We start from the raw sequence: 27607 nt of genomic DNA on the forward strand, positions 1-27607 counted from the left end.
TACAGAAATCATTTTGCTAAATTCCATCAAAATCAATTAATCCAATCTAGAAATATCGAGCAAGATAGACATAAGGTTGCTCTTGTTCACATTTTGCATGATATTTTGGTTACGAAAAATTTTTCGGCGTATATTAAAAGCCCGTCAAGAACTCATTTGATTGAAGAACACATCTTAAGTCTGATTATACATATTTTAACGCGATTTCAGTAAGTTTCTTTGACTTTTGATAGTAGTTCTAGCCGAGAGTAAAAAGGATTTAGAAGAAACAATGAACGGCATAGATGAAGTCCTACGCAAGAACTATCGCATGAAAATAAATAAGAACAAAACAAAAGTAATGAAATGTAGTGGAAATAATAAAGATGGACCACTGAATGTAAAAATAGGAGGAGAAAAGATTATGGAGGTAGAAGAATTTTGTTATTTGGGAAGTAGAATTACTAAAGATGGACGAAGCAGGAGCGATATAAAATGCCGAATAGCACAAGCTAAACGAGCCTTCAGTAAGAAATATAATTTGTTTACATCAAAAATTAATTTAAATGTCAGGAAAAGATTTTTGAAAGTGTATGTTTGTAGTGTCGCTTTATATGGAAGTGAAACTTGGACAATCGGAGTATCTGAGAAGAAAAGATTAGAAGCTTTTGAAATGCGGTGCTATAGGAGAATGTTAAAAATCAGATGGGTGGATAAAGTGACAAATGAAGAGGTATTGCGGCAAATAGATGAAGAAAGAAGCATTTGGAAAAATATAGTTAAAAGAAGAGACAGACTTGTAGGCCACATACTAAGGCATCCTGGAATAGTCGCTTTAATATTGGAAGGACAGGTAGAAGGAAAAAATTGTGTAGGCAGGCCACGTTTGGAATATGTAAAACAAATTGTTAGGGATGTAGGATGTAGAGGGTATACTGAAATGAAACGACTAGCACTAGATAGGGAATCTTGGAGAGCTGCATCAAACCAGTCAAATGACTGAAGACAAAAAAAAAAAATGAAATCATTACACCTCAGAGACCAAAAAGCATTTCCAAAGAGTAGATAATAGCAAATAAAAGTATGTCAAAGGAAGTAAAAGTAATTGCATCTGCAAGAAAAGTCATGACTACGGATTTTTAGAGTTCTCGTGTTCTGGTGCTCACAGGCTTCCTTTGAAAAGGCACGGCCATCACCAGGTAGCATAACGCTTCACTAATGGACCAAGGGAAGTACACTATAGAGAAATTAAAAAAAAAGGCTGTTCTTAATCAATACACGTTTCAAGTTGTTGCTAAATACAATAGAAGCGATACATGCAATGTATTCGCCTGATTTCGCTACTAACGATTACTTCCTTTTCTCAAAACTGGAAAAATGGCATGCTAAATGAAAATTTATTTCAAATAATGAGATCAAAGGCTAAGAAAACCGCTTATTTTTTAGAGTTAGAATAGTCGCATTATCAAGATTGGTATTAAAATGTTAGAAGAAAGTTGTTGGTCTAAATTTAACGAATTCCAAGATGTCTTCGTTAAAAAATAAAAGTAAAAATTTTTGGAAAAACTTTGTGTTTTCTGTATCAGGGAATAAACTTTTCGAACGGCCCTCGGTAGATAAAAAGAAAGCTATTGAAATTATATAATAATATTTCAAACAATTTTTTTAATTAGTCTTGAAATATTGAAACATTTAGCATTAAATATTGAGACATATAACGTGAAAATATAAATCGGAATAAAATTTGTATTTAAAATATACTTTTTTGCGAATGATTATTTATAATTTTTTTAAACGTATTGTGGTATGTTTCAACTGAAGTACATATATTTACTGTTCACCGCACAACAGTTTGAAGATCCAAAAATGCAATCTTTTTGGTCTTTTCACATCCTCAGTGTTATCCACTAGGTTAATAACCAGATGGCTTTTATGCATGTTAACCTTAAGTATATACTTTAAGCTTAACCGATGAATTTCTTCACGAATAGATGACTGAAACTTGCGGGAACCCCGATTTCGTATCAAAACGCCTGATAACTCTGTCATATTTAACCTGTGAGAACTGTCTGTCAAGGTAGTGCATAATACCAAATAATAAGGTTGCGGCAGGTTCGTTTTAAGCTTCCCTCGAGTCATTATGAGCCGAGACCCCCAGAGTATATGCTTGTATAAATGTGCAGCTAAAACACTTTTAATTAGAATAATAAGATTACGTTATATCTACACGAAAAACTTTAATTCATATTTTTTCACGAAAGAAACAGGAAATATTGAAAGATTTAATTTCATTCAACTGTTACTAATTTTTTTCTTTAATCTGAAATATTCTTATTTTCAATTCAGTAACTGCAATTATTAACAAATGTAATTTAATTACAATTTAATAATTACTCTTCTGAAAACTGATTGCAAACGGAAATATAGATTACATATAAATGTCTTTGAGAGACGAAATATGTGTTCCTTTTTTATTTTTTATCCTAACTAACGATTAAATAATTCTAGTAACTCGAACGAAAATTGAATCTTTTAATTTAATTTTTTGTAAATTATTTTTCAATGAAATGTTCAAATTTAATTTTACACTGGAAGATAGCAGAAATGCAAAAGTGGAGAGATTGGAGTGGTAAAATGAATCCAGAAATTTAATTCACAAATCATTTTCCACACCGTCTCTCTTTCTAAATATTCGAGCTGAATTGCTAGCTTAATTATTACGTTCTTTTCTTTAAAATCATTAATTCATTTAAATAATTCTCATTTTATAATAATTATTAACAAAATATACAAATACCTTAAATTAAATGATTCTACTTGCGTGATGCACGCAATATTGTGTTTTTTTTTTTTAAATGTATTTTATTAATTAGATTAATATCAATAAAAAATTTTATTAATATTTTACTCACTTAATTCGAAACCATAAATATACATAAATATTAATTAATTACAAATGAACTGGTCAAAATAAAGTATAATGTACTTAATTAACGGCAAAAGTTTGACGACAAAAAATTTGATAGCACAAATTTAATAAGTACATAAAAGTCGCCGCAAAAAGAGTTGCATTAAAGGGTTAAGAGTTAAACGAATTAGAAGTTACATAAAAGACTCCTCATAAAGGTGCGATACAAAGATAAAGCCGGTCTTCCTTGGTTTTTAATTTCTGTGTAGAAAACTTAGTTCAAAAATTGAAAGAAGAATTTATGAACAGAGTAACTACTCAAGGAGAAACAATAAACATAATTTATTAATATTTTTTGACTGTTTTTACTTCCTTGTACGAAGTAAAGGAAGTATTGTGATCGCGAAAAATTTCGGTTTTCAGATTTCAACGAAAATATCTCTTTTGACCATCCCTGAAACCATTTTCACTAGTTTCGGCGTGACATCTGTACGTACGTATATACTTATGTATCTCGTGTAACTCAAAAACGATTAGCCGTTGGATGTTGAAATTTTTGATTTAGGACTGTTGTAACATCTAGTTGTGCAGCTCCCCTTTTGTTGGATTTTGGAATTGCAGTAATAAGCCCTCATTGAGAGCGCTTTTCAACTATATATATCATAAGTGGTACTTATTTTCATTGGTTCTATAATTATAGCCAAAGAAAATTTGAATTAATGAAATATTTGATCTTACAAGGGGGAAAAAATCCTACTTTATCTCGTTTTTTTAAACTTTTTTTATAGTTTAGAATTATTGGTTTATTAATAATTATTAACCTCCGATTATAAACAAAATTTACAATAAATAATAAGTCAATAATAACAATAAAAATATGAGAAAAATCAGAAGTTATTAATGAAATAAAATTTTATGTAGTTTTCATTTTAAAAAAATGTGTGTATGAAATCTAATAGGCGTACAAGGAAGTCCACATCACCTTTTTTTTTATTTGCCAGAAACCAAAGATGCGTAAGAAGAAATATTAAATGATATGGGTTTACTTATTAAAAATAAATAAAAACAAAACAAAGGATATGAAATGTAAGAAAATACTAATTAAGAATTAAATTAATTAAATTTGCCAACCTCCGTGGCGCGAGTGGTAGCGTCTCGGCCATTCATCCGGAGATCCTGAGTTCAAATCCCAGTCAGGCATGGTATTTTTCATAGGTTAAAAAATTCCATTTCCATATCTCACGCTCAAGTTTGAAACTACATGATATTATATCATCAAAAAAAAAAAAAAAAAAAAAAAAAAAAAGGGTAATACAATTTACCGATAACTGGGGGAATTTTATTATTTAAATTAATTTTCTAATTCTATTTTATTTATTAATTGATAGCAATTGAGACCTTCATACTGACATGACGGATAACGTTTACATTATTTTACCTTTTGACGATCAATTTTTGTATTTATAATTTTTGTTTTTAAAATTCAACCTAGTATAATTAATGATATGTGTAGGAAATAATTATAATTTTAACACATCATTGTTCCTGAGGATGGATTACTAATTCGAAAGCGCTCGAACATACTATTAAAGATTATTGGTAAGTGGAAACTATTATATAAATAAATTTATTTAGTAGTAAGGGACTAAGAAGGATAGACGAAGTAAGGTAGCCGTCAAAACCAAATGGACAAAAACAAAGGAAGTTTCATGCAGAAAAGATTAAAAAGAAATTCACAAAAATATTTTTATGAGCCGCTTTATCGTGTGAAGAAAGATGGGCAGTAGAACAAACAGAAAGGGAAAGAATAAAGATTTAAAGAATGTGGTGCTGAAGAAGAATATTAAAAATTAGGTCTCAATAAATTTAAAATAAAGATATTCAACTAAATAGAAGAGGATTATAATTTGCAGTAAAATCTTCTAATTTGATGGCCGTGTATTAATACACCAAGTTTTGTTAATCTGGTAATAGGAGATGTGTAATAGTTAAAAACTGAAGTGAAATACAAATATTTAAACATATAAACATATAATTAAGGATTTAGTGTGAATTAAATATCTTGAGGATAAATGATTATTATAGAACATAAAGGAATGGAGAATAGTTTCAAACCTATCGTTAACTGACGGCTGAAAAATTCAAAAAAATAAGCAAATGAAAATAAAACTATAAAACCTCATGAAAGAAGCAAGAACATTACAAAATTGTGTAAGAAAAGAAATTTATTGGATTATTAGAAGAGAAGGCAAAACGAATAAAAAATATATACTAACGATGAAAAAGTAGTATTAAAAAAGAGATATAAACATTTGTTAATTAAATGCTTTAACAAACAAAAATAAAATTAACCTTCCGGTTCGTTTAATGGTAACAATCTTCATTGATTGGATGTTCGGTTATATAAACTGTTCTCTGATGCTTTGGACGTTGTTTGTAACACAAGTATAGATTACTGAATTCGAGTGATTTAGTAATATAATTTGATCGTTGTTTTTAAACAACTCTACTAAACCAATCTTAAACGTGACAGAAAACACCATTAGATATACTTTTACATGTACTTTTTGTACAAGTAACGATCAGTTATAATGTAAAAAATTATATATACTTACACGGATACATTAATTTATTGCTTTACACTACCTTATTTAATCTTACTTATGATTATAATGCTTATATAAAACATTTAAAGAACAAACGACACAAATTAGAAGTAATTATGTAATAATTATTAGAAGTAACTATATTCGATACACACTTATTTATTTTTACTATAGACTGACGTTGTCACTTATGAGACTGATTAATACCTAAATTTTAGAGAGAAATTTTGTTTTGCAAGACAATAAATCCGTTAAGCGAATAATGAAATGGAAAATCACATCCTTTCGCATTTTTCGAGTAAGCCTAGCATTGAGATGATGGGTAATGGCTATATTTTTTTTTTTAAAGAACTGACGTGTTTCCTCTTAGACGAATCCTTAAAAAAATTTGTATTTAAAAAAGCAAAAAAGTTTTCATAAATATATAAATTAAAAACCATGTTTTTTTTCTGGAAAGTAGAGGGCGTATTTATAGGTTTTAATAAGCTGTATTGTAAATTCTAGGATAAAATACGAGCTTAGTTTCACATTAAATAAATTATAAAATAAAAAGGTTTGAATAAATAAAAGTAATATTATTTTATTCAAAAATATGATGTGGAAACCACATGACTTCTTTTAACGCCTATTAAATAACATATACTCTTTATTTTTTAAATGAAAAATACATAAAATTTTATTTCATTAATAACTTATGATATGTTTATTTCTTTTCTATTGTTATTAATTACTGTAAAACTTTTTATACATCACAGTTAATAATTATTAATAAATCAATACATTTAAATTAAAAAAAAAGGTAAAAAAAGGAAATTAAGTCGAATTCGAACCGATATGTCTTCCCCTTGTAAGATAAAAATATTTCATTAATTAAAATTTTATTTGGCTATAACTCTGAAATAAATGAAAAAAGCACAACTTATGATACATCGTTGAAAAGCTCTCAATGAGGGCTTATTACTGCAGTTAAGAAAAAGTACAAAATTCAGTTTATTGGAGATTTTTGAACACTTTTGGTTCAGTCGATTGCAATCAAACGGGAAGGTGCAAAACTAGATGTTGCAACAGTCCTGAATTCAAAATTTCAACATCCTACGTCTAATCGTTTTTGAGTTTTCCAAGACACATACGTACGTACAGACGTCACGTTGAAACAAGTAAAAATGGATTCAGGGATGGTCAAAATGTATATCTCCGTTGAAACCGAAAACCGAAATTTTCGTGATCACAATACTTCCTTTACTTCGTACAAGAAAGTAAAAAAGCTGTTTTCTTGGTACGGTAAAATTTAATTTACAAGAAGTTATTACCCTACCCTACCCGGTTAGAAATATTTTTTTTATTTTTCTGAATATAAATTTTTTATGCAATAGTCGAAGTGCTTGGCTGTAAAATTTGTGCATGCATTATTATTATTTGAAATTAAGTTAAAATAGTATACAAAAATTGAATTATAGAAGAACTAAAAAATATTATTTGATCGATTTCTGTTGCAGGACTAATGAAAGACTTCGAATGTAATGGACAATCCGGCTTTATTATCATGGATATTATTTTTAACAATTCTATCGACTATATCCCCAGCTGCACCACATTATCCAGGTAAGAAGCGGTTAATATACTTTTAATATACAGTTGAATTCGGATAATTGGATCACTTCAGGACCGAGAATATATGGCCCTGTTAAACGGTTGGCTCTATTAAGCCATATAACCGAAAAAGTAGGAAATATTTGTGCATAGAGATTAATTAGACATAACAAATTAATTATTAAACACGACTCCTCGTCTTTGTTTTAAGAATTTTATTTGAAATAAAGGATTAAAGATGCATAAACAACATTACTAAATTACAAATTACTAAATTTAATAAAATTACAAATTATATTTAATAAAGTGATATTTACTTTGTTTTTACATCGTTTTTATATCGATACGAAATAACTTTTTTTCTAACACAATTTTTCTGTCCATATTTGCTTTGCACCTGTTTGTTCAACACCTGTTTTTTTTGTTTTTTTTTTTACTTTTTTATCTTTTCAAATAATCTTCCAAGAGAATAATATTTCTAGTAAGTTAAAAACCCTTTTTAGTGTAACTTATTTTAATTCGTCTTAAAAATTTATTTACTCATCCATCGTTTCCATACTATTTTTAATATTTCCATTTTTAAAATGAACAGTTTTTTTTTAATACGAAAAATTGATATCTTTTATGTACATTATAGGAACGTTTGGTTATTGTAACAAATGAATAAAACTACAATAAAAAATAAATATTAAACAAATAATATTCATTATTCGTAAAAAAAATGAATTAGAATACATATACGTTTAAATGTTGTTTGAATTTTTAAAAAATCAACTTAGAAGAAGACGGTCAGATTTTAATGAAGTATATACTCATATATGTACAACTTTCTTTATTATTTTTTTATTTTAAAGATTACTTTTAACATTTTCCAGACACGTTATATTTAAAAAATAAGTAAATAAAAATAAGGGAAAACGATAACGGTGCTAAAGAATAGTCGAAAGAAATAAAAGAACGGTAAGCTTAAAGAATGAGAGAATATTGGGCAAGAAGAAAACTGCAAAGGTGAATATTGGAACTTGGTCTTTCAGAGACCAAAATCGAAAAGAAAACGTTAAGCCAAAATTCATTTTAAAATTTTAAACAAATAAAAAAGGAGCTCTGATTTTAGAAAACATTTATGTCTGCAAAGAAATCTAGCCAATTTTTTTTTTATTGTACGTTGTAGTCTGTTCAACTATCGAACAATACGCAAGCCCACCACACATGGGCCAATGAGATAAGGATGATAAGTATCATATGTAGTCTTGAACAGACTCAGGCTGACCTTTCCTGATACGTGTGATTAATTAAACCACAACTAAAGTACACCGTTATCCACTGTCTAGTATTCAAGTCCGTATAAGAGCAAGTAAGATTTTACTATGATTCTAACCTCAGATCTTCGAATTCAAAAATTAGCTATTAAACAACTGATTTTTAAGTAACTGATTTCCATCTACGAGTTAATGACTAGACAAGCTCATTGAACTTAGCCATATTATTAAAATCAAATCTTTATGAAAATCTGATACCTCATTTTTAGAGCTCTGATTAAGGTATTACTTTGACTGATCATAAATCACGAATCTGTAGCTGGATTTAAATTTTTTATTAACATCGCTTGTAATCCAATACGATTAAATTAATAACATCTTAAAATTTCAAATTTTTAAGCAATTTTTAACTTTCCTTCGTTGAGATATGAAATATATTGTTTGGTTTCATTTTGAATTCAGTATTATAAAATAGAAAATAAAGTGAAGCTATTATTGAAATTCTTTTAACAACATTTATTTTATTTTTTATTATTACCTAATAGGTGTGGAGAAAAATAGGTTCATTGTTGGTAGATATTTTTCGGGCCATTGTTATAACTGTAAGGAAACTGGCAAAATTACACAAATTAAAATAGTTATGTATAATTTATGAAGATTTGTCTTATTTCCGAGATATTTATTTTTAAACTCGATCTTGCAAAACTAAATAGATAAAAAATGACCAGCAGTAAAACTTGTAAAAGTGACACAGGTACTTGTATGGTGTCTTTTATACGTTGAAATTGATCCGGTAGAAAATAACGTAAGATCAGCAGCTATTATATTTCAACTGTGGCTGGACTAAAATTAAAATTTTTCTGGTATAAGTTTTCATGTACTGGCTGCTGAACAGATCACAACTTTCACTAACAAGCAGTTGTTGTACACGACTTTTCTGAAACCGATCTGGAACTATGGGGGTCAGCTTTCGGATACTACAAGCAGCAGCAAAATCGAAATACACAGCGATTCTAAAATAAACTAATGATGAGCATAACAGAAGCGCCTTGGTTTGGAAGAAACAGTGAAATACAGGAATATCTGAGTTTTACAGTATGCTCAAGAAGAAATACAGCGATTCGGTTCAAAGTACGGTATAAACTACGGCTATTAAAACAACTGCGTGAATTATTTAGCTATTAAACGCGTAGACAATAGTGAAGTCACTAGAAGGCTAAAACGACTCCACGTGTTGGACCTTGGTGATATTAAGTGGTTTGAGGTGGACCTGCGTCAACCTGGTGTTACCTATCGCAATTAAATTTCACTTGGTTCAGTTTTAGATATGATTTTTTCGTTATTAATTTTAGTTTTATTTTTTCTCTCAGTGTTTTAGTTTTTTTCTTATTTATTAATCCTTTGATTGGTTTTATTTTGTGTTGAGCCACCAATTCTCAGTCTCTGTCTTAACTTTTATGTTTTATGTGTGTACTTCCACAGAAGGTTCTGTGTAAAAATATTAATATTTTATCTTTGAGGAGCTTTATTGAAACCTCCCTGCACGTGATTGTACGCGATCATATTTAAATTTATAGTTTCTTGTAACCAAATGGTAATATGTAATATTTTAACCGATTGTAAATTTTTACTTCGACACAAGAACAAGAAAGTTTCCAGGTTTTTTAAAAAAACATTAACATTTCATCTTGCATAATTTTTTTTTTCAAAATATCAGTTCAAAATTTAAAAATAAAAGTATTAGTTAAAATTTTCTACTTATACCGGAAAGTAATATAATTCAAACTTTGTACAAATAAATTTACCGAGAAAGTTTAACAAATGACGTAAAAAATTGTTTTTATTTAATTTTTTTAGGTTTAATTAAAAAAAAAAAATCATTTATAAATATGAGTAAATAAATACTTCTAGAACATCTTTTTTTGATCTATTTTTAAGCTCTTTCATCAGTGGTTTTTCTACAGGACTGTATAAGATATTTCTATTCTGCAACAGAACGTCCAGTGTTTTGTTAGTAAAATTAAAATAGCACCTCAATCTTAAATATAGACAATATTTGTTCACTGCCGTTAAGATAAACTATTAGTTGATGTTCTGTATACATACTAAAGTTTACTTCCCTTATGTTACGTTAAAATGTTTTAATAATGTACAGCTAATTATTCTAAATAAAAAATAGACAATTTTTAAATTACAACTACCTAAAATATTAATTTTTTAATAATGAGTGTAAAATACAGTAACGTAATAAAATTTAAATAAATTATTTAATCTAATATCAAAGAAAGTTTTTACCATAAAGAAACATCTATATCACTTGTATACAGAGTACCAACTAGAGTAAAGAATGGATAGTGGAGGGGATGAATAAGAAGATGCCTGCTTCTCAAGGAAACACTGTTGCAATTTGCATATCTAAGTGCCACTGGACCCTTGCGAACACTGAATAATGTATAACAGACACTGCCCCAATCCTCTTCAAATAGATTCTATAAACACTTCACTGAATTTTAAATTCTTTATCGGTTAAAATATAAATTAAATACACGTTTTTCTTATTTATTTTCACAAGGTATTCGCTACTTTTTAATCTGAATAGAGTAATTTAATTATATTGTTTTCATTAAAAAAGTAAAAAAAAGTTCATTAAAAATGTTCTTTAACAAATAGAATATTTAAAAAAATTATGTAATAAAAGAAATTTTTAAAGATAAGTGAAACTTTCTTAATAAAAAACAAAAATTTTTAAAAAGACAAAAATATTTTTTCATTAGAAACTTTTATATGGAAGTACATTCCATTAATTTTGTTATATCTAAGCAAATATAGATATAATTTACCATTTCAAAAAAAAATATGATAGTAGTTCTGGGAACAGTAGATCTCTCTTATATTTTACTGAATTTAACAAATTAATCTTTAAAATGATATTGTATCAGTAAACGGAACATTTAAATTAAATAGAAGAGATCATTAATCTAGTTGTATTTTTAAAGTTTGGCTAATAATAAAAATAGCTTCACTACATTGGAAATACTCTAAGAACGTCTTCCAGGACACCAGACGTCACAAACTATGGTTGTCGGGAAGGAGTACACCTAATTTATAAACCGCATGCTGTATTTACCCTCTTAATTCACTAATCACAATAATCTTTTTTAGATGTCTGAAAATACAAAGCCCCTGAGGTTTCAAAAGGCACCGGAAAAATGTTTTTTCTCCAAGAGTTAGCAGTTCCTGTAATGAAGTGCAAATTGAAGTTGTCACTCTGGATGAATTATACTTGCATAATTGTTTTGGTACGCCGGTGTGTTTCAGAATTTTCCATTACGTTGTATTATTAGAGTAAGTCACGTCATTTTTTATTTCCCAAGTAAGATCGGAACGGGATAATTTTATTCTGCAGGTTGGCTGTGTCGTTTTCGGAAGTGACATATAAGTTATGTCTTGTCTAAAATCATCACGGTTATGGCACTGGAACATAACAGGAGTGAATTTTGTTGGTTTATCCAATATATTATTGGGACCAGTCCAAAAAAATATGGAGGTTTTAAAAATGTTTTTCTTTATACAATGAAAACTGAATTACCTGGTGTTTCGCTGGCTTACAGTCATTATCAATAGAAGAGCAAAAACTCATTAGAGAACGTCATTAAAATAAGAAAAGAAAATGCATAATACAAGTCTTTTCTTTTAAAAAATTATTTCTAATATTACTTTCTATTTTTATCTTTCCTCTTGAAATCTTACACTAAATATATTCTCTCAAAATGAATTTTCCGAAAGATGACGAAAGAAACCTCGTTTGCCGCTTGAGATTTCAAAAATGATTTTATGAAAGTAGCGTAAATTTTTACTTTGTCAATGTTCCATAAATATTTCCTCATTTGGTTAGAGCAGTTATGTCCAACCCGCGGCCTGTGGGCTCCACGCGGTCTAGTTGTTCCTTTTGTGGCCCTTATAGATACCTTTTCCCATTAAAAAATTTAATAAAAATTATAATATATTTTATACAATTAATTGAACGTCTATGTGTATTAGCTATGACTGCTTAACAGCGTAATACAGTTTTCATGGCTATCTTTATATTAAACTATTTACAACATTCACAGATGCCTCTTATAGTCGCAACCGGGACTCGGTCCTTTGTGCTTCGCCTCTAACGAGGACAAATATCTTGCACCGTGCAGACTTACGTCCACTCACTACCTGCGATGGATCAACGAATCGACCGGATTCCACATCAACGGCCGCAGCGAGATACGAACTGCGGGTCTTCGACTTGGGTAAACCAAAGCCTCGCACAGGCTGCCCTGATTCATCGGCACTGAGTGGAAAATCATGGGACGATCCATCTCCCACCGGCTCCTCGCCACTCCTAAGGACGAAATGACAACCCCCTACCACATTCAGTGTCCTCGAGATAAGAAATAATAACAGTCCAAGTACAAAAATGTTAAAGTCCAAAAGTAACCAAAAAAAAAAATTTCAAATTCCGGAAAGAATATAAAAAACGAAGCCGAACTCAATCCAGGTAAATGTTAACGGACCCGAAAATGTAAAAAAAAATCCACTATACGCTATATAACGAAAAATTGTCCACATCTCACCGTTGTTATGGTCAATAGTCAGTCCCTAGACACGGAGAACTCCAGATTAAAAAGGTAATTTAAACTAAAGAACTCAACGAAACATAAAAGAACACAACAAAATGGAAAAAAGAATCGGAAAACAAAATAACACATGAACAGGAACAAGAACAAAACGAATAAATAAACAATAAAACTGATTCAAGTCAGGTGAAGAGGTTAAGTACGTCCGTTCGCGTCAGACACAAAACTCGGGTGGTTAACGCGTCTTCCCAAATCAGCTGATTTGGAAGTCGAGAGTTACAGCGTTCAAGTCCTAGTAAAGCCAGATACCGGTATTCTTTGGTGGTTGGGTTTCAATTAACCACACATCTCAGGAATGGTCGAACTGAGAATGTACAAGACTACACTTCATTTACACTCATACATATCATCCTCATTCATCCTCTGAAGAATTATCTAAACGGTAGTTACCGGAGGCTAAACAGGGAAAAGAAAGTTTAAGACACAAAACTCGAACTAAGTTTTTTTTAACTTATGACGCTAAAGATACACACTGTAAAAATTTTTATTTTTAAAATATAATTTAAAAATAAAATACATACGTATTAAATAAAAATTACGCTAGAAATAAAATATAAATAAGTTCAGTTAGATTTAGGGAATTTTATTAACAAAAAAAAAACCAATTATAAAAAAATATTATGGTAAATTAAAAACAAAAACTGTTTGATTTTTTGAAAAATACTGTTTATTACACTGAAAACTGTATAATAAAATTATAAGTTAAACAATTTACTTATAAGAGGCGGCCGCCCTTTTTTATTGTATTGCGGCTCACTTCACATTCCTGTTATTTCATTGACCCGGTAATGATTTTGGGATGGATAAAGCTGGATTTGAAGATGCTAAACTATTAAAATAAAAAATATATTTTCGAAAAAACGAAGTTCAAAAATCGTTCAAAATTGTAAAAAAATATTATAAATAATTCTGTAATATTTTATATTTTGTAATTTTCTACGTTGAAAATTTTTGTTAAAATGCAACCAATGCGTGTAAATTAAAAATACTTTTTAAAAGGGATAGGTCAAATATTTTAAAATTAAAAATAGGCCTTGAGTGAGAAAATATTAAAATCATTTTTTTTTCTTGATGGAGATAACTACTTTTACGTGAAGAAGTAACACGTAATAGACACCTAAGATTACAATTGTGTAGATTGTTATGCCAGATAAACCAGGTTTTATTATTCGTGTGTAATGTAATGAAAACGCTGATTAATCCAGATACTGAACAAACAATGTCAGAAGAAAGTAACTTTCATAATGGGTTTAGGCCTCATTTTTTATGAAAAGCACTGATGAGATGCAATGATTACTATGCAATTTCAGAACTTAAATAAATCAGATATGCATAATTTTAAATGCAGAAAGTAAATAATATTTAAACGTTATTTCACTATACTAAAGATGCTCGCCTGCTAGTGGTTTGGTTAAATATATCTCGAGAAGAAATTTTCCGATTATTGTAAATGAAAAAAAAAAAAAAAAAACTTCTAAATTTCATACTGCTAACTCTTACCACTTAAGTATGTAACTTAAAATATTAACAAAAGAAATGGCTATAAAATACGTTATGTTAGCGGTTTTAATCCTTATCTTTCATCCAATAATGAGCTAACCTGACTAAATTTAGCCTGAAATATTTCTTTAAGACACTAATACGATGAATTATTTACATCGGCCCTGCGGTTCCTGACTTCAAGTAAGAAATACAGAACAAATACGTGGATATCCTGCTTTAAATATATTAGGTGAAGGGTGCGTGAGATCTATTATAATAAAAAAAAAAAGCCACAAGCTCTTAATATCAATATAGGAACCCCTGATACATGCTTTGATGTATAAAGGGTTAGATATGAACTTTTCTTTCACGATAGGTTATATAATGATTAATGAATTTGAGAGATTAAGCTGTATGCGATGTTTTTAATGAGAAAGAATGTCAGAGAGGGGATGTTTATATATGTTTGGGGGTGTCCGATAATCTACACCGGGTAGTGGATACATGGACGTAACACACGTTAGTAGCCAATAGTAGAGAGCGCAAAGCGGTACACAGTACAGTAGGTCGATAGGTGGCTACGAGGTGTCCAGATGCAATATTAGATCGCTTTGTTCACGGTAACCGGTAATTGAAACACACAATTTCAGTTCAGTTCAGTTCTACCAACCTACTAGTTGTATTATCAAACAGGCTGTTTAATTAACGTTTCCATACCCCGGCTATCATTCTCTAAGCCTATTGTCCTTCAAATGCTTGGTTTGACTGCCTATCCGCTCTAAACCACCGGTTCAAGTCCACGTTGTCGTTAAAAACATGAACAATTCACATAAATCTTTTACAATTGCCTATTTATAAACCCGAAACTGAAACGCTCTGTAAAATTGATTTTAAATCGTTTAATTGGATTAACTTGTCTTTTTCATTAACATATTTCATTTACTTCAAGATATTACAATTTAACACAAGTTATATTCAACAAGAGAGGCACAATTATTTTTAAAACTTTACATTTTTATTATTATTCAATTTGGAGACCTAATTTCTACTTTATATGTTTTATTTTTACAACAAAAAAGAAAAATCTATCTCGCATATTTTTGTGTTGCTTGCAAAATAATTTAATTAACCGAGTAAAGCTTCACCATCAGTTATTATATTTATGTGTTAATTCTTTTCGTAAATTATAAAACGCATTAAAATAAATAGCGTTACATGGATTTTTTAATAGAAAATGTCGCGCTAAAGTCGTTGTTTCATACGATCTGCTTCCCCGTAATCTTAAAAGTCTATTTTCTGTTTTGCTAAAACGACTCGATCTACAATAAAATGAATAATTTTACATGATAATTTGGTTGTAGCGTAAAAAATATAGTTTTATAATCAGACAAAAATTAGAAACGGATTATGAAAAAAGGAAGTAATTAGTTTTCGGAGTCAACAGTCAGTTAAAATGTTATTCTTCATTCCTTTCTGTTCTGTAATAATTTTTTCCTCTACATATTTACTATATCCTATATTCTCAATTACCTGTTATATATACTAACCTTTTCCATCTACTTAGTTTTTATCTACTTCGCAACCGTCTGAGATGCCAATTTTATTACTAATATAGGTATAAAGTAGAAAAAAAGTCACATTATACAGAATTTTGATCAAGAAATTTTATTTTTGAATCTTGTAACTTAACTTCTTTTATAAGAATAAAATTTTCCCACAAACTAATAGAAAATTATATATTTTTCCCCCATCTAATAATACAAAATATTTATTCTCCAGTTTTTACAAAATATAATTGGCTATAATAAAACTAAACAGACCAATAAAATTGTTTGAATTCATCATTCATAAATTTGACGCTAACCGACCGAGATAAGCGCGATCTGAATTGAGCCAATTCGTATTTCTAGTTAGATTTCTTATCATTATTTTTCTTTATTCCATCAAATATGAAAAAAAAATTTAAATATATTATTTTTTAAAGAAAATTAAAGAATGTTACAATTTTTTTTATTAGTAAATTTCTGGCTAATTTTAGGAATTTAGGAGATGAATCAAGTTTTTATTTTTATTCACGAAAGCCGACTGTTCAATCACAGAAATAAAACTTTGAAAATTATATTTTCCCTATCGACAATAAGAACATATTTCCATATTATGAAATTCCGGAAAATTGAAAAAAGAAAAGAAACATTACAAAAATCATCGTGAAAGACAGAATTAGAATATGAGAAATGCAAGAAAAACGCTGGAATAAGGAATGTTAAATGCGATACATAATCGGGCACAAAAAAATTATGACGAGTTAATGCTAACTAGCTGATTGATAGTGAGGATAAAATGGACTAGACATATCGTAATGGATTTTGTTTCACTATTTATTACATGTCAAAGCTACAAAATAATCATTTTCGTGTAAACATTGATACAATAAAAAAATTAATTAAATAACGTGTTACAAACATATTCAATAGCTTATAAAGATAAGCAAAAAACTATATATATATATAGTTTTAAAACATTCAAACTTTACTTAAAAATTAATAAAAAACACAGTATTCTACGATAAATTTTCACAAGATAGGATTCAAGAAAATTATCAGTTTTCAAACGTACAAAACTTCAGTAGTCAACTCATAGGAGTTCTGAATACAAGGAATGGAAAACTCGATTTAAATTGCTGTTCATTTTTTGTCGCAATGAGTTTTAAATATGAAATGAAATAAAATTTTTATATGAAAAATTATAAATTATATTAAAAAAAAAAGTTGTTTTGAGTATTTATTTTAACAGTTTAGCAAGAAAATGAGAAAATCATTTCATAGTATACAAAATTCATTGTCAGCAACTAGACATGAAGTCCATTATATATTTATTGTTCTCCTCTGTATAAGCAGAATAAGTAATCCAGTAAATTAGTAGAAGATTCAATAGACCAGACATGTTTTTATTGTAATTTTTGAATTTTTATTTTAATGTTAATTGTAAAACAAGAAGCTTTTAGTTACGAAAATGGGTGGAAAATAAAACTTTACAATTCTTGTGAAAGAACTTTAATAATGTTGGCAAAAAGTGTGAAATTATTCACGATTTATAAAATACCAAATCTGCTGCCACCGGTTTTGTATCTCAATCTCTTTTATTTGAATTTTAAGACATATTTCTGAAAACTTATAGTTAAATTCATCTGAAATAATTTATAAACATATCATTCGTAAATTGCGAAATAATATACGATAACTCACGTCAGCCAGTCACCAGTGGAAAACAAATTAGTCGCCTGGTTTTATTTTCTGATTTTAATATTTTATACAACCCACCGGGTTGATGTAGTGATAAAACTAGTTGGTAAATCAGCTTTCGAAGTTGAGAGTTGTAAGGTTCAAATCCTAATAAAGTTAATTGCTTTTATTCGGATTTGGATACTAAATCGTGGACACCGGTGTTGGGTTTAAATTAATCACAAATCTCAGGAATACTCACCCTGAGTCTGCTGACGACTACGCCTCATTAAATGAGGCGGAGTTAGTACACAGATATTGATTAGTCGCTAATGACTTTAATTGTTGACGCGACTACAAAAAAAAGAAGTAATATTTTATTACTTCAATGTCCATTGAATAAAAATACATTTCCTTTTTTTTTCAAAAAAATGTGTTGAAAAACGAATTACAAAAGCTTGCTCTAAAAAATTATGAAATACAATAAATAAGGAAAAGTGTTATTAATTAGTTTCAGTACTTTTTAAAAATAAAAAATAAAAATGTATTTTATGTTAAATCAAATTCCTTCCAAATATTACCTACGACTTTGGATGCTATCGCATCGTACACCACGTAGAAAAGTGAAATGTAGTTTTAAAATGGTTTCACATTAAATAAAATTAATAAATTCCTATAAACAATATACTGAACTTTAGTGAAGCAGTTTTACTCTCTAGACTTACAATGAGATTATGGCAACGAGCCTGACTGTATTCAGAATCTACACTGGTAATCTGGTGGTCGTATCAGGGACCAACGTTAAAAATCGTATTGTTATTTCTTAATTATTCACCTAAACTTCAAAATGGTTTTTAATGGCCATTCATAAAAACAATAATGTTGCTTGCATTTTTGGCAAGAATAAAATGAATAAGAGAAATGTAATACTAGATTACTATTTTGTCGATTCTGAACGCCACTGATTGGTAAGCGCAATTTTGATTACGTCACCATCATGACCGGTAATCGTTTAAAATTCTACTGGTTGAGTGAATTTTGCTACAGAAAAATTTATGTCTAAAACTAGGCGTATCTTTGTTGTTGTCCAACGTACATATATAAATAATAATTTCTATAAATCTTACTGATTTATTCAATTTTATCAGATACTATAATATTTGGTAAGATTTCGAGAATAGTTATTGAATTTACGTAAAGAAGCTTACGCGATTCAAGAGACTGCAGATTTTATAGTTAGTCGTAGAGTCAACGTTTTGTTTATTGTGAATTAAGTTTTTTGTTATTTATTAAAAATTTCTGAACTAAGAAGTTACACTGATTTTTAACTTTTTTTTTGTAAATTTCTTTCTCCCTCTTATTTATAACTGAAACTAGAAGAATTTTTTAAACTATGTTACCTAGCCTATCCAAATTCAGGTGGCTGATTATCGTATACCTATTTTGAATTATCAGTAGAAATTTCTGTAATCGTTTTTTTCCGGTTAAATTACGGCCTCTCATTTCCTTTAAATAATGTGAAAGGAATTTATTGTTTTGGCTGGAGAGAAAAGGTGTAAGTAAATCTATCGTTAGACTCAGCGCGGAATATCGAAATCTTTAATATTTTTTTCAAATTTCTTAGATTAGAGAAAAAAATAATTTTCTGTTTACTCATTACATCGCCTTCTTTTTATCCCTGGCTCCCGGAACCAGATCCCCAATTAAGCATGAACACGGTTCCGGGAGGTGCCTTTGCCTCTAGCCGCCAGACGAGGGAAACGCCAGGCTTTGTTATGCCGTTCTCGACCTCCATCACCCAGCAACTGGGACTCGATGCTTTGTGCTTCGCCTCTAACGGGGACACCCCCGCAGGGACGGCCCCGCCGGGACTCAGTCTTTTAGCTCAGGGGCTCGAGAATCTCCAAACTTCATCACCACTGCAAGCACGGGCGAAAGGCAGCTCCTATCGGAACTGTCCCTGACCTCCTTGCTTTCCGATATTTCATTTGCAGTATTTCCGACACAAAACCCGTCACAGTGTCGAAGTTCACCTAACTGCGTAATATTGTTCCAACGACGGTCCCCACCTCGAGATGCCCAGTTACGGCAGTACTGTCGTGGCGGCCCTCGTCCCACCGCAGGCACTGGAATATCACGTGTTCCGGCGTGTCTAATTCCAGACAATAGGGGCAGAAGGGGTCTTCAGCTCTTCTTCGTCCACACAGGTACGAACGAAAGACCCCATGGCCGGTCAGGAATTGTGTCAGCCCGAATCCCAGTTCGCCAAACAATTACAACACCTTACGTATAGAAAAGTCTACTCCTGCACAACGGTGTTAAAGATGAACGATACAAAAATATGTATAGAAATAGATACTTGTCGATTTCCAGCATCAATTATAAATATTACCTTACACCAAATATCTGGATGGTATTGTTAAATTTTAATTGTGGTTGAATTTAGGAGATTTTGCAATTATTTTCAGTAATCCTGAAAATCAAATACGGATATCCGTGTATTACGGATAATCAAATATCTAAGCATACCATTGTATTACACTTCAAAGTGCCTTTTAAAGAAACGTTAGGTCTTGATACGCTATAATAGATTTCCAATGAACAAGAAAATTTAAGTGCGATTATTACCGTCCATAATATGTATTTTACAGGTACCACCTGCATGATATTGGGTGTAGTGGCACGTAACCAACAAAGGACCTTCTGAAACCTAGTTAACTGTATTTAAAATATTTTTATTTTATAATTTCAACTTCACATTCAGATATCAATTTAAAGTTTAAGGAATTCATTGTTTTAGTGTAGAAAGAAGTCGTTTAAATTATATAGATAAATTAAGAAAAACGTTTTTCATATTTTAGGTGGAAATGACAAAAATGGTGTCATTATACTTGTATTTACACATAATTTTCCACGTAACTTGATATATAACCTGGTAGCTAAACATTTCGTTGTATCATAACACCACTTTACATAATCAATACGCTTATTCTGTATAATTTGCAGAAAATATATAACAATAGTAAAATTCCGTCGCCCAATCAAATTTCCTGACTTTATTTTTTGTAAACGTGATAATTATCTAAAAAAATGCCTAACCTGATGGTTTTCGAACCTTCGATTTTCCAGCTGAAAAGCTAAGACGCTACTTCTTTGGTGCACGATTAAAAGTAAAGTGTTTTGATTTCTCATTAGTGATTTTTGTTTTTTATTATTTTTTTTTTTAAATAAAAAATAACAATTTTTTTCATTATTAATAAAGATACTGCCGTAAGAATTTTTGTTTATTTATTATTTGTAATTATTGTAGACTACAAATATATGAATTTCAGTCAAAACTAATAAATATTAGACCTCACACTTGATATATACATCACTAAAAACAACAAGAATAGTCTTTTTTTTGAAAACCAAGAGCTTATTTCACAGGTAAGAAATAGGACAACAAAAAGGAAAAAAAAGTAATAAGGTATAAGTGAAATAAAAAAAGAGCCGATTTACTGAATAAAACTAATAATATGAACTTTTAAAAATGGAGAAAAAATGAAGAGGTAGTATGGTGGAGAAAAGTGATAAAAACTCAAGTCAATTATAAATAATTCACAGTAAAAGAAATGTTGCAACACAGTAAGGTACAATACTTGAAAGTTTTTTTTTTTTGAAAAAAAAGAAAGGAAGATCTGAAGTAATGTCTAGTTCACTTCAATGGTCGCGGACAAAAAGCTTGTTCTAAAGAAATCCATGATTTTCCTTCACCACATAGTAGTAGTCAACTGAAGACCTTACATATAATATTGATTTCTATTTCCTTTCACCTTCATTATCCGCGTAGAGTTTACCTGTTTTTAAAAATTTATCTCCCTACCCTTTGTAACATATCCTTTCATAAAATATCTCCTATAATACTTACCTTTATATGTACTTGCAACTCTACTAAGAAATTTTATCATTTTCTTCTAGTATTATAAAAAATAATGTAGATAAAAGATTTTCTAACTTTGTAAGTAAAAATGAGAAGATATTACTCAACATAGTTTCTCACTTTCATTTCTCCTTGCCTAGTTAAAATTGAACCTAAGGTAATTTTAATTTCCTTTTTAATTGTACTCATTTAGGCTGTATGTCATCCAATCCATAAACAATAAATAATAATTATTTTTATAATAAGTAAATCATTAAAGACAAAATATATATCAATGAGTTATATTCTGTGAACCCCATAATGGAAAAAATTGATCGTTGCAAGATATTAAAATATTTTTCTTAAGAGTTATTAATTATATGGAGTTTTAATTTATTTGAAGAAAACCTGTAGCAATTATGAACAGAAAATATTCAGTTTTATGCCTTTTTTCCTGGCAATGTAGTTTTAATGCTCCATACCTTTATTAAAAAATATTATTTATAAATATATAGAATGCCCGGGCTGTAGGTACCGAACAGTAACGGTCTATATTTAGTAAATAATTCGTCATAATCTTTTAAATGTAGGTTCAATCGATGGAAATACCTCCAAGATTTGTTCTGTATACTCTCAAAATCAGCGGTGTATGCACGCACAAGCAAACCTACCAATTGTTGTCAGTAATAGTCAGCCGAGATGTGAACTTCTGCAACAAAAGGTCAGTTTGTGCTTTAGTTAGCGGAGTTTCAATCAGTTACTCGTGTTCAATGGCGTGTATGAAATGAATGGAATATCGTCGTCGATCTTCCAACATCCAAGCCTATTCATCAGTAGGATACATTTTTAAGAGAGACTGGAAGGTTGGTTTTACAAACTGGAATCATTCAAAGTTTCAGTTAGTGACGAGACTGTGGATCGTGTACGTGATGAATTCATTGCCAGTCCTGGAAATTAATTTAGTCGGGTTAGTTACGAACTGCAAATTCCTCGTTCCACTGTTCATGACATTGTTTATAAGCGACTCCATTTGCGAACGTACAAGTTGCAACTCCTTCTTCACATTCAAACCAAACGATCGCCGCCTACGATATCACCTTGCTGCAGAGGTAATGTATCGTATCAAAAAACAATCCTAATTATCTTGATACGTTGTTATTTAGTGCTGATGCAATCTTTCATTCGTGCGGGAAAGTTAAAAGTCAAAATTGTTGAATTTTGGGTACTGAGAACCCCCATACAGTAATCGAAATTGAAATGGACACACCGAAAGTCAATGTCAGTTGCGTAATCGGTTCGTTTTTTTTGGAGCCCACTGTGACAGAAAACACGTATCTCGTAATGAGAACTCTGCTGCTCCTCAGGTTCCTGCAGGCTTCAGTTTCCAACGAGATGGTGCCCCACCACATTTTCATCGATATGTTACCATGTTGTTGAACAACACTTTCTCCGGATGTTGGATAGGACGAGGTGGTTCAACTGTACGAGCAACTAGATCTCCATATATCCCTCTGAAATTTTTGCTTAGGGATTTATTAAAAGTTGTGTGTACCATAGAAAGGTTCAAGATTTGGACGATTTAAAACAGAGGTTCGTTGAATCTGTTGGTCAAATAAAGCCGCAGATGCTCCTAACACCTGGCAAGAATTTGATTGCCGTTTAGACGTCTGTCGAACTACAAAAGATGCACACATTGAATCTGACTATCCTACATTACAACTTGGCAAGTTGATGCGTTTATTAAAAGAAAAATTAAATTATATTAACTGGTTCTCTTAATATAAGCTGTTACTTTTGGATACCTTTAGTCCGGACACACTATTTAACTCTAGAGTTTACCTATTCATTAAAAGTTAAAAAATAATAAGTAAACTTTAATACTTCCGGTTCTCATTAATGATACAAAAACGTTTGTAGTAAAACCATTAATTATTGTTTGGTTACAGAAGATGAGAATTGCTGACAGTTCATGTAGGTTATGTAAGACTCGTGAGTATGATCCTGTGACAATACTTTAATTTATCTAGCTATATGGATTTTATGAAGAGTGTATTCGAATATACAATTATGGAAGAACGGATGCTAGCTAGAAATAAGGTTCAATGTCTACATAAACCTTCATACTTAGGCATATTTCATACGTAATATTTTTGAAGTGTCACGTTATTTACGGGCATATTTATGATGTTTGCAGCATAGTATTTCGGCCATAAATACACCAGTATTTTGGTATTTATGGTGCCCGCTGGTATTTTATGTGGACGTTACTGTTGTTTCTGCGAAACTACGAGGGTAAGTCAATTATAATCAGCAATATACTTATAAATTTTATTGTAATACAAATAGGAAACTTACATGTGCATCATTTTTCAACATAGTCCCCTTGCATTTCAACGCACTTGGTCCATTGTTGTACAAGCTTCCTGATGCCCTCATAAAATAAGGTTTTCGGTTGAGCGCGAGCCAGGAATGCACCACTTCTTTCACTGTTTCGTCCGAGGTAAATCGATGGCCCATTAATGCCTCTTTGAGTGGACCAAACAAGTGGTAATCAGAAGGGGCAAGATCAGGATTATACACCTTTCGACAGCAGTCCTCGGCGTTTGCTTCGAATTGCAGGCTTCAGTTTGGCAGTAAGCATCTCACTGTAATGCGCACTGTTTATTGTCGTGCCCCTTTCTTCATAATGTTCCCATACTGGGCCTTGTGATTCCCAAAAACCGTAAGCATCAGTTTTCCTGCGGACGCTTGGGTCTTGAACTTTTTTTTGCAGAGCGAATTTGGATGTTTCCATTTCATACTCTGCCGTTTACTTTCCTGCTCGTAATGATGGATCAGTGTTTCGTTACCGGTGATGATTCTGTCTAAGATGTCCCGTTCATTACTATAGTGATCCAAATGGTTTTGGCAGATGTCCAAGCGCGTTTGTTTATGCAACTGTGTAAGTTGTTTTGGGACCCATCTTGCACAGACTTTATGAAACCCAAGTCTGTTATGGATGATTTCGTAGACAGAACCGTGACTAATTTGCAGACGATGTGCCACTTCATCAATAATTAGTCGCCTCTGTCTAAGAAAACCACGTCACGTGCACGCTCAATGTTTTCCTCATTTGTGGCGGTAAACGGTCGTCCGGCTCCTTCGTCGTGCGTAACACTTGTACGACCGTTTTTCAATTTTTCAATCCATTCGTAGACACTACGTTGCGGCAACACTGTTCCCGTACTGTACCGAAAGTCTTCGATGAATTTCGGCCTCTGATACATCTTCCGACTACAAAAAACGGATCACTGAACATTGCTTTTCTTTGGTGCAAACAGAAAGCGGAGCAGCCATGGTTAACTGCAGGCAGCGATAATGGAACTAACCTAGCAGCACATCAAACCTGCACAGACATAACAACAGTTAAACCACGCATGCTTCATCTACGCTACACAACAGTACTACCAACATAAACAAGAATATAACTAAATTGCGGATAATAATTGACTTACCCTCGTAAAACGAACTATTCACTGGAAATAAAACTAATGTTTGTATAAAATGTTGGGGAAAACAAGTTAAATTATTAGCCTGTTAATGTTCACGACTCATTTTACCATTATATTGCTAAACATCTTGTGTTTTGCCTTTAAAAACAACAGTTTCATTTTTCCTCAACCCATTGGCTGCAGGATGTTTCAGTTGACAAAAGCAAACACCATAAATCATTTTATCAAGATTTGAAAGTTCCATGACTCTTTTATTCTGCACTTTAATATTACAGTACTTTCATGAATAGGTTTTATTTTTAGTTTTTAAAACTGTTCAATCCTAGCAGTTAGCTTATAGCGTATTTAATATTCATAACACAACAGTTTGCTCGGCAAATGACCTATTCTCAGCAAACGGATAAAAGTTTAATTTTCTCTATTTCTGTTGACTTAACGTTCGTTAAACTGAACTAAAAGCTATGTTAGATGATTTCAGCTCTATTCGGTGCGCTATTACAGCTTGACGGAAACAGAAACAGTTAATATTTTAGAAACAGTTACTCAAGAGTGTATTTTCCGATATATCATTAACTGGTTTCCAAATAGAAAAGAATGTCAGATCTAATTGGTAGGAAAGAATTAATTTACTTTTTGTTTCTATTACTGAGATTCGATTGAAAATCTGGTTGACTCTCAACTTCATCCACCCTTGATCTTCTCGCCATGCAGCAATAAATTAATCAAGGAGTACTATGTTATATGATTATGTAAAGCTACTTTCATTTTTTACGCTTTATTTTTTTAATAATAACGATCTTCATTTTTGAAATAGAAAAAATTTACTAAAATATAAAGACTTTTTAAAAAATAAAAGTCCGTTTCCTTGAAATTGTTAAAAAAGATAAAACTTCAAAACCGGTTTACATTTCGGAACGAATCATCTTCATCTCCATAAAAAAAAAAAGGATAGTGCATGAGTTTTTTTGTTTCTTGTATGTGCTCACATTTTTATTTTAGCTGCTATTGGAGCAGAGCGGACTAATGGTGGTGCGCCGCGGGGCTGTGCGCACAGCACGAACGATTCATTCGTTCGAACGATTTGTACTTCTTGATACGAACGATTTTTCTAAAATTATATTTGTGTTTTGGGAATAAAAAAGGAAAACATTGGGGTTAGAGCTGTTTTAAAAAATCATATCTTAAGAAACAATTAAAAATGTTCAGAATTTTGAAGCTTTCGTTGTTGTTAGTACGCTAAATTCATGAACGTTATTTAGTTACAATTGGCAAAAACATTTAAAAAAAGATTAAAAAAAGATTAATTATTATTTAATTAATTAATTAATTATTATTATTTATTATTAATTTATTAAAATAATAAATAATTTATTATTAATTAATTAAAAAGATTAAAAAAAGATTAAAAAGAAAAAGAACTTTGTAACATTTTCGTAGCGGTAACATTTTTTCTATATTACATAAATACACTTCGAATAATATTCATAATTAATTAATACACTTAAAACTGCTAGGAATAAAATTTAAGTTGTATTTTCATAAACACTAAACAAATTATTATTTTATTAAAACAAATATGTTGGCAATCAAGAACATCTCCCATTCCTGTCGTTGAAGTAACCCATCAAAAAAGGTTATTAAATTTTTTAAAGGTTAAAAAGCTTCAATTTTGTAGCTGATAGAATGATGAGCGTTAAAGAAAAAGAATAATCAATAATTTTAAAAATATAAGTATTATAGACTTATTTCAATATTACCGTTGAAGATTCAGTTGAGTTTTTTTCTATATAAAATCCCTTCATTTGAAATAGTAGATCGTATACATTAAAGTATAGAATAGTTTTCTTATTATTTATATAATATGATAAAGTTTCTTAAAATCTTAATATTTTTGAGTTTGTTATTACGCAACTCTTTATATTTAATTACCCGGGAAACAGAGAGAGAAGAAAGACAGAGAAAGATTGAGAGAGAGAAACCTACAAATACTTCTACGCAATATACTACGAGTATAATGCCTTAAAAAGAAAATTGAGCCAACAAGGTAATTAAAACTTTTATTTTCTATAAAAAATATATATATAATCAATTTATAACGGGATATAATACAAAGAAAGGAGTAAAGGAATAGATTTAGCGCCAATTAGCGAAATTAAAACAGCTGAATTTAGTTAAAATTTAAAATAAAAAACCTACATAATTCACTAAAATTGAACGATTCCAAATGCTTTATATAATATACTAAAGGAGGACATTTTACCGGCTTTCTGTGCCCTATTTAACCGTCTAATGACTGTTTTTTAACTGTTAGCTGTACAAAATGCTGCGTTTGAGATACTTAATCGATAAAATTTGGACTTTTAAAGATTACGCCCTCATAATTCATACATACTTGTAATGTTATGAATAACGTACGATTATGATATCAGGTAAATGAAATACTTTTTTTTATTGATGAAGGATTTTTTACACGTTTCAGATTATAAAATAAATAAAG

The 27607-nt window shown here is 30.3% G+C and overlaps 1 protein-coding gene across 1 annotated transcript in view; it reads left to right on the forward strand.

Annotated features, from left to right (window-relative positions):
• LOC142328804 (discoidin domain-containing receptor 2-like) overlaps positions 1-27607 on the forward strand; it is a 309180-nt gene that overhangs the window by 116742 nt on the left and 164831 nt on the right. Inside the window, exon 2 of the mRNA XM_075372847.1 lies at positions 6990-7095. Within this exon, the coding sequence (XP_075228962.1) occupies positions 7014-7095 (82 nt within the window). The 5' untranslated portion in view covers positions 6990-7013. The remainder of the gene's footprint in view (positions 1-6989; positions 7096-27607) is intronic.

This window comes from Lycorma delicatula, chromosome 8 (genome assembly GCF_047948215.1).
Source record: "Lycorma delicatula isolate Av1 chromosome 8, ASM4794821v1, whole genome shotgun sequence".
Classification (NCBI taxonomy): domain Eukaryota; kingdom Metazoa; phylum Arthropoda; class Insecta; order Hemiptera; family Fulgoridae; genus Lycorma; species Lycorma delicatula.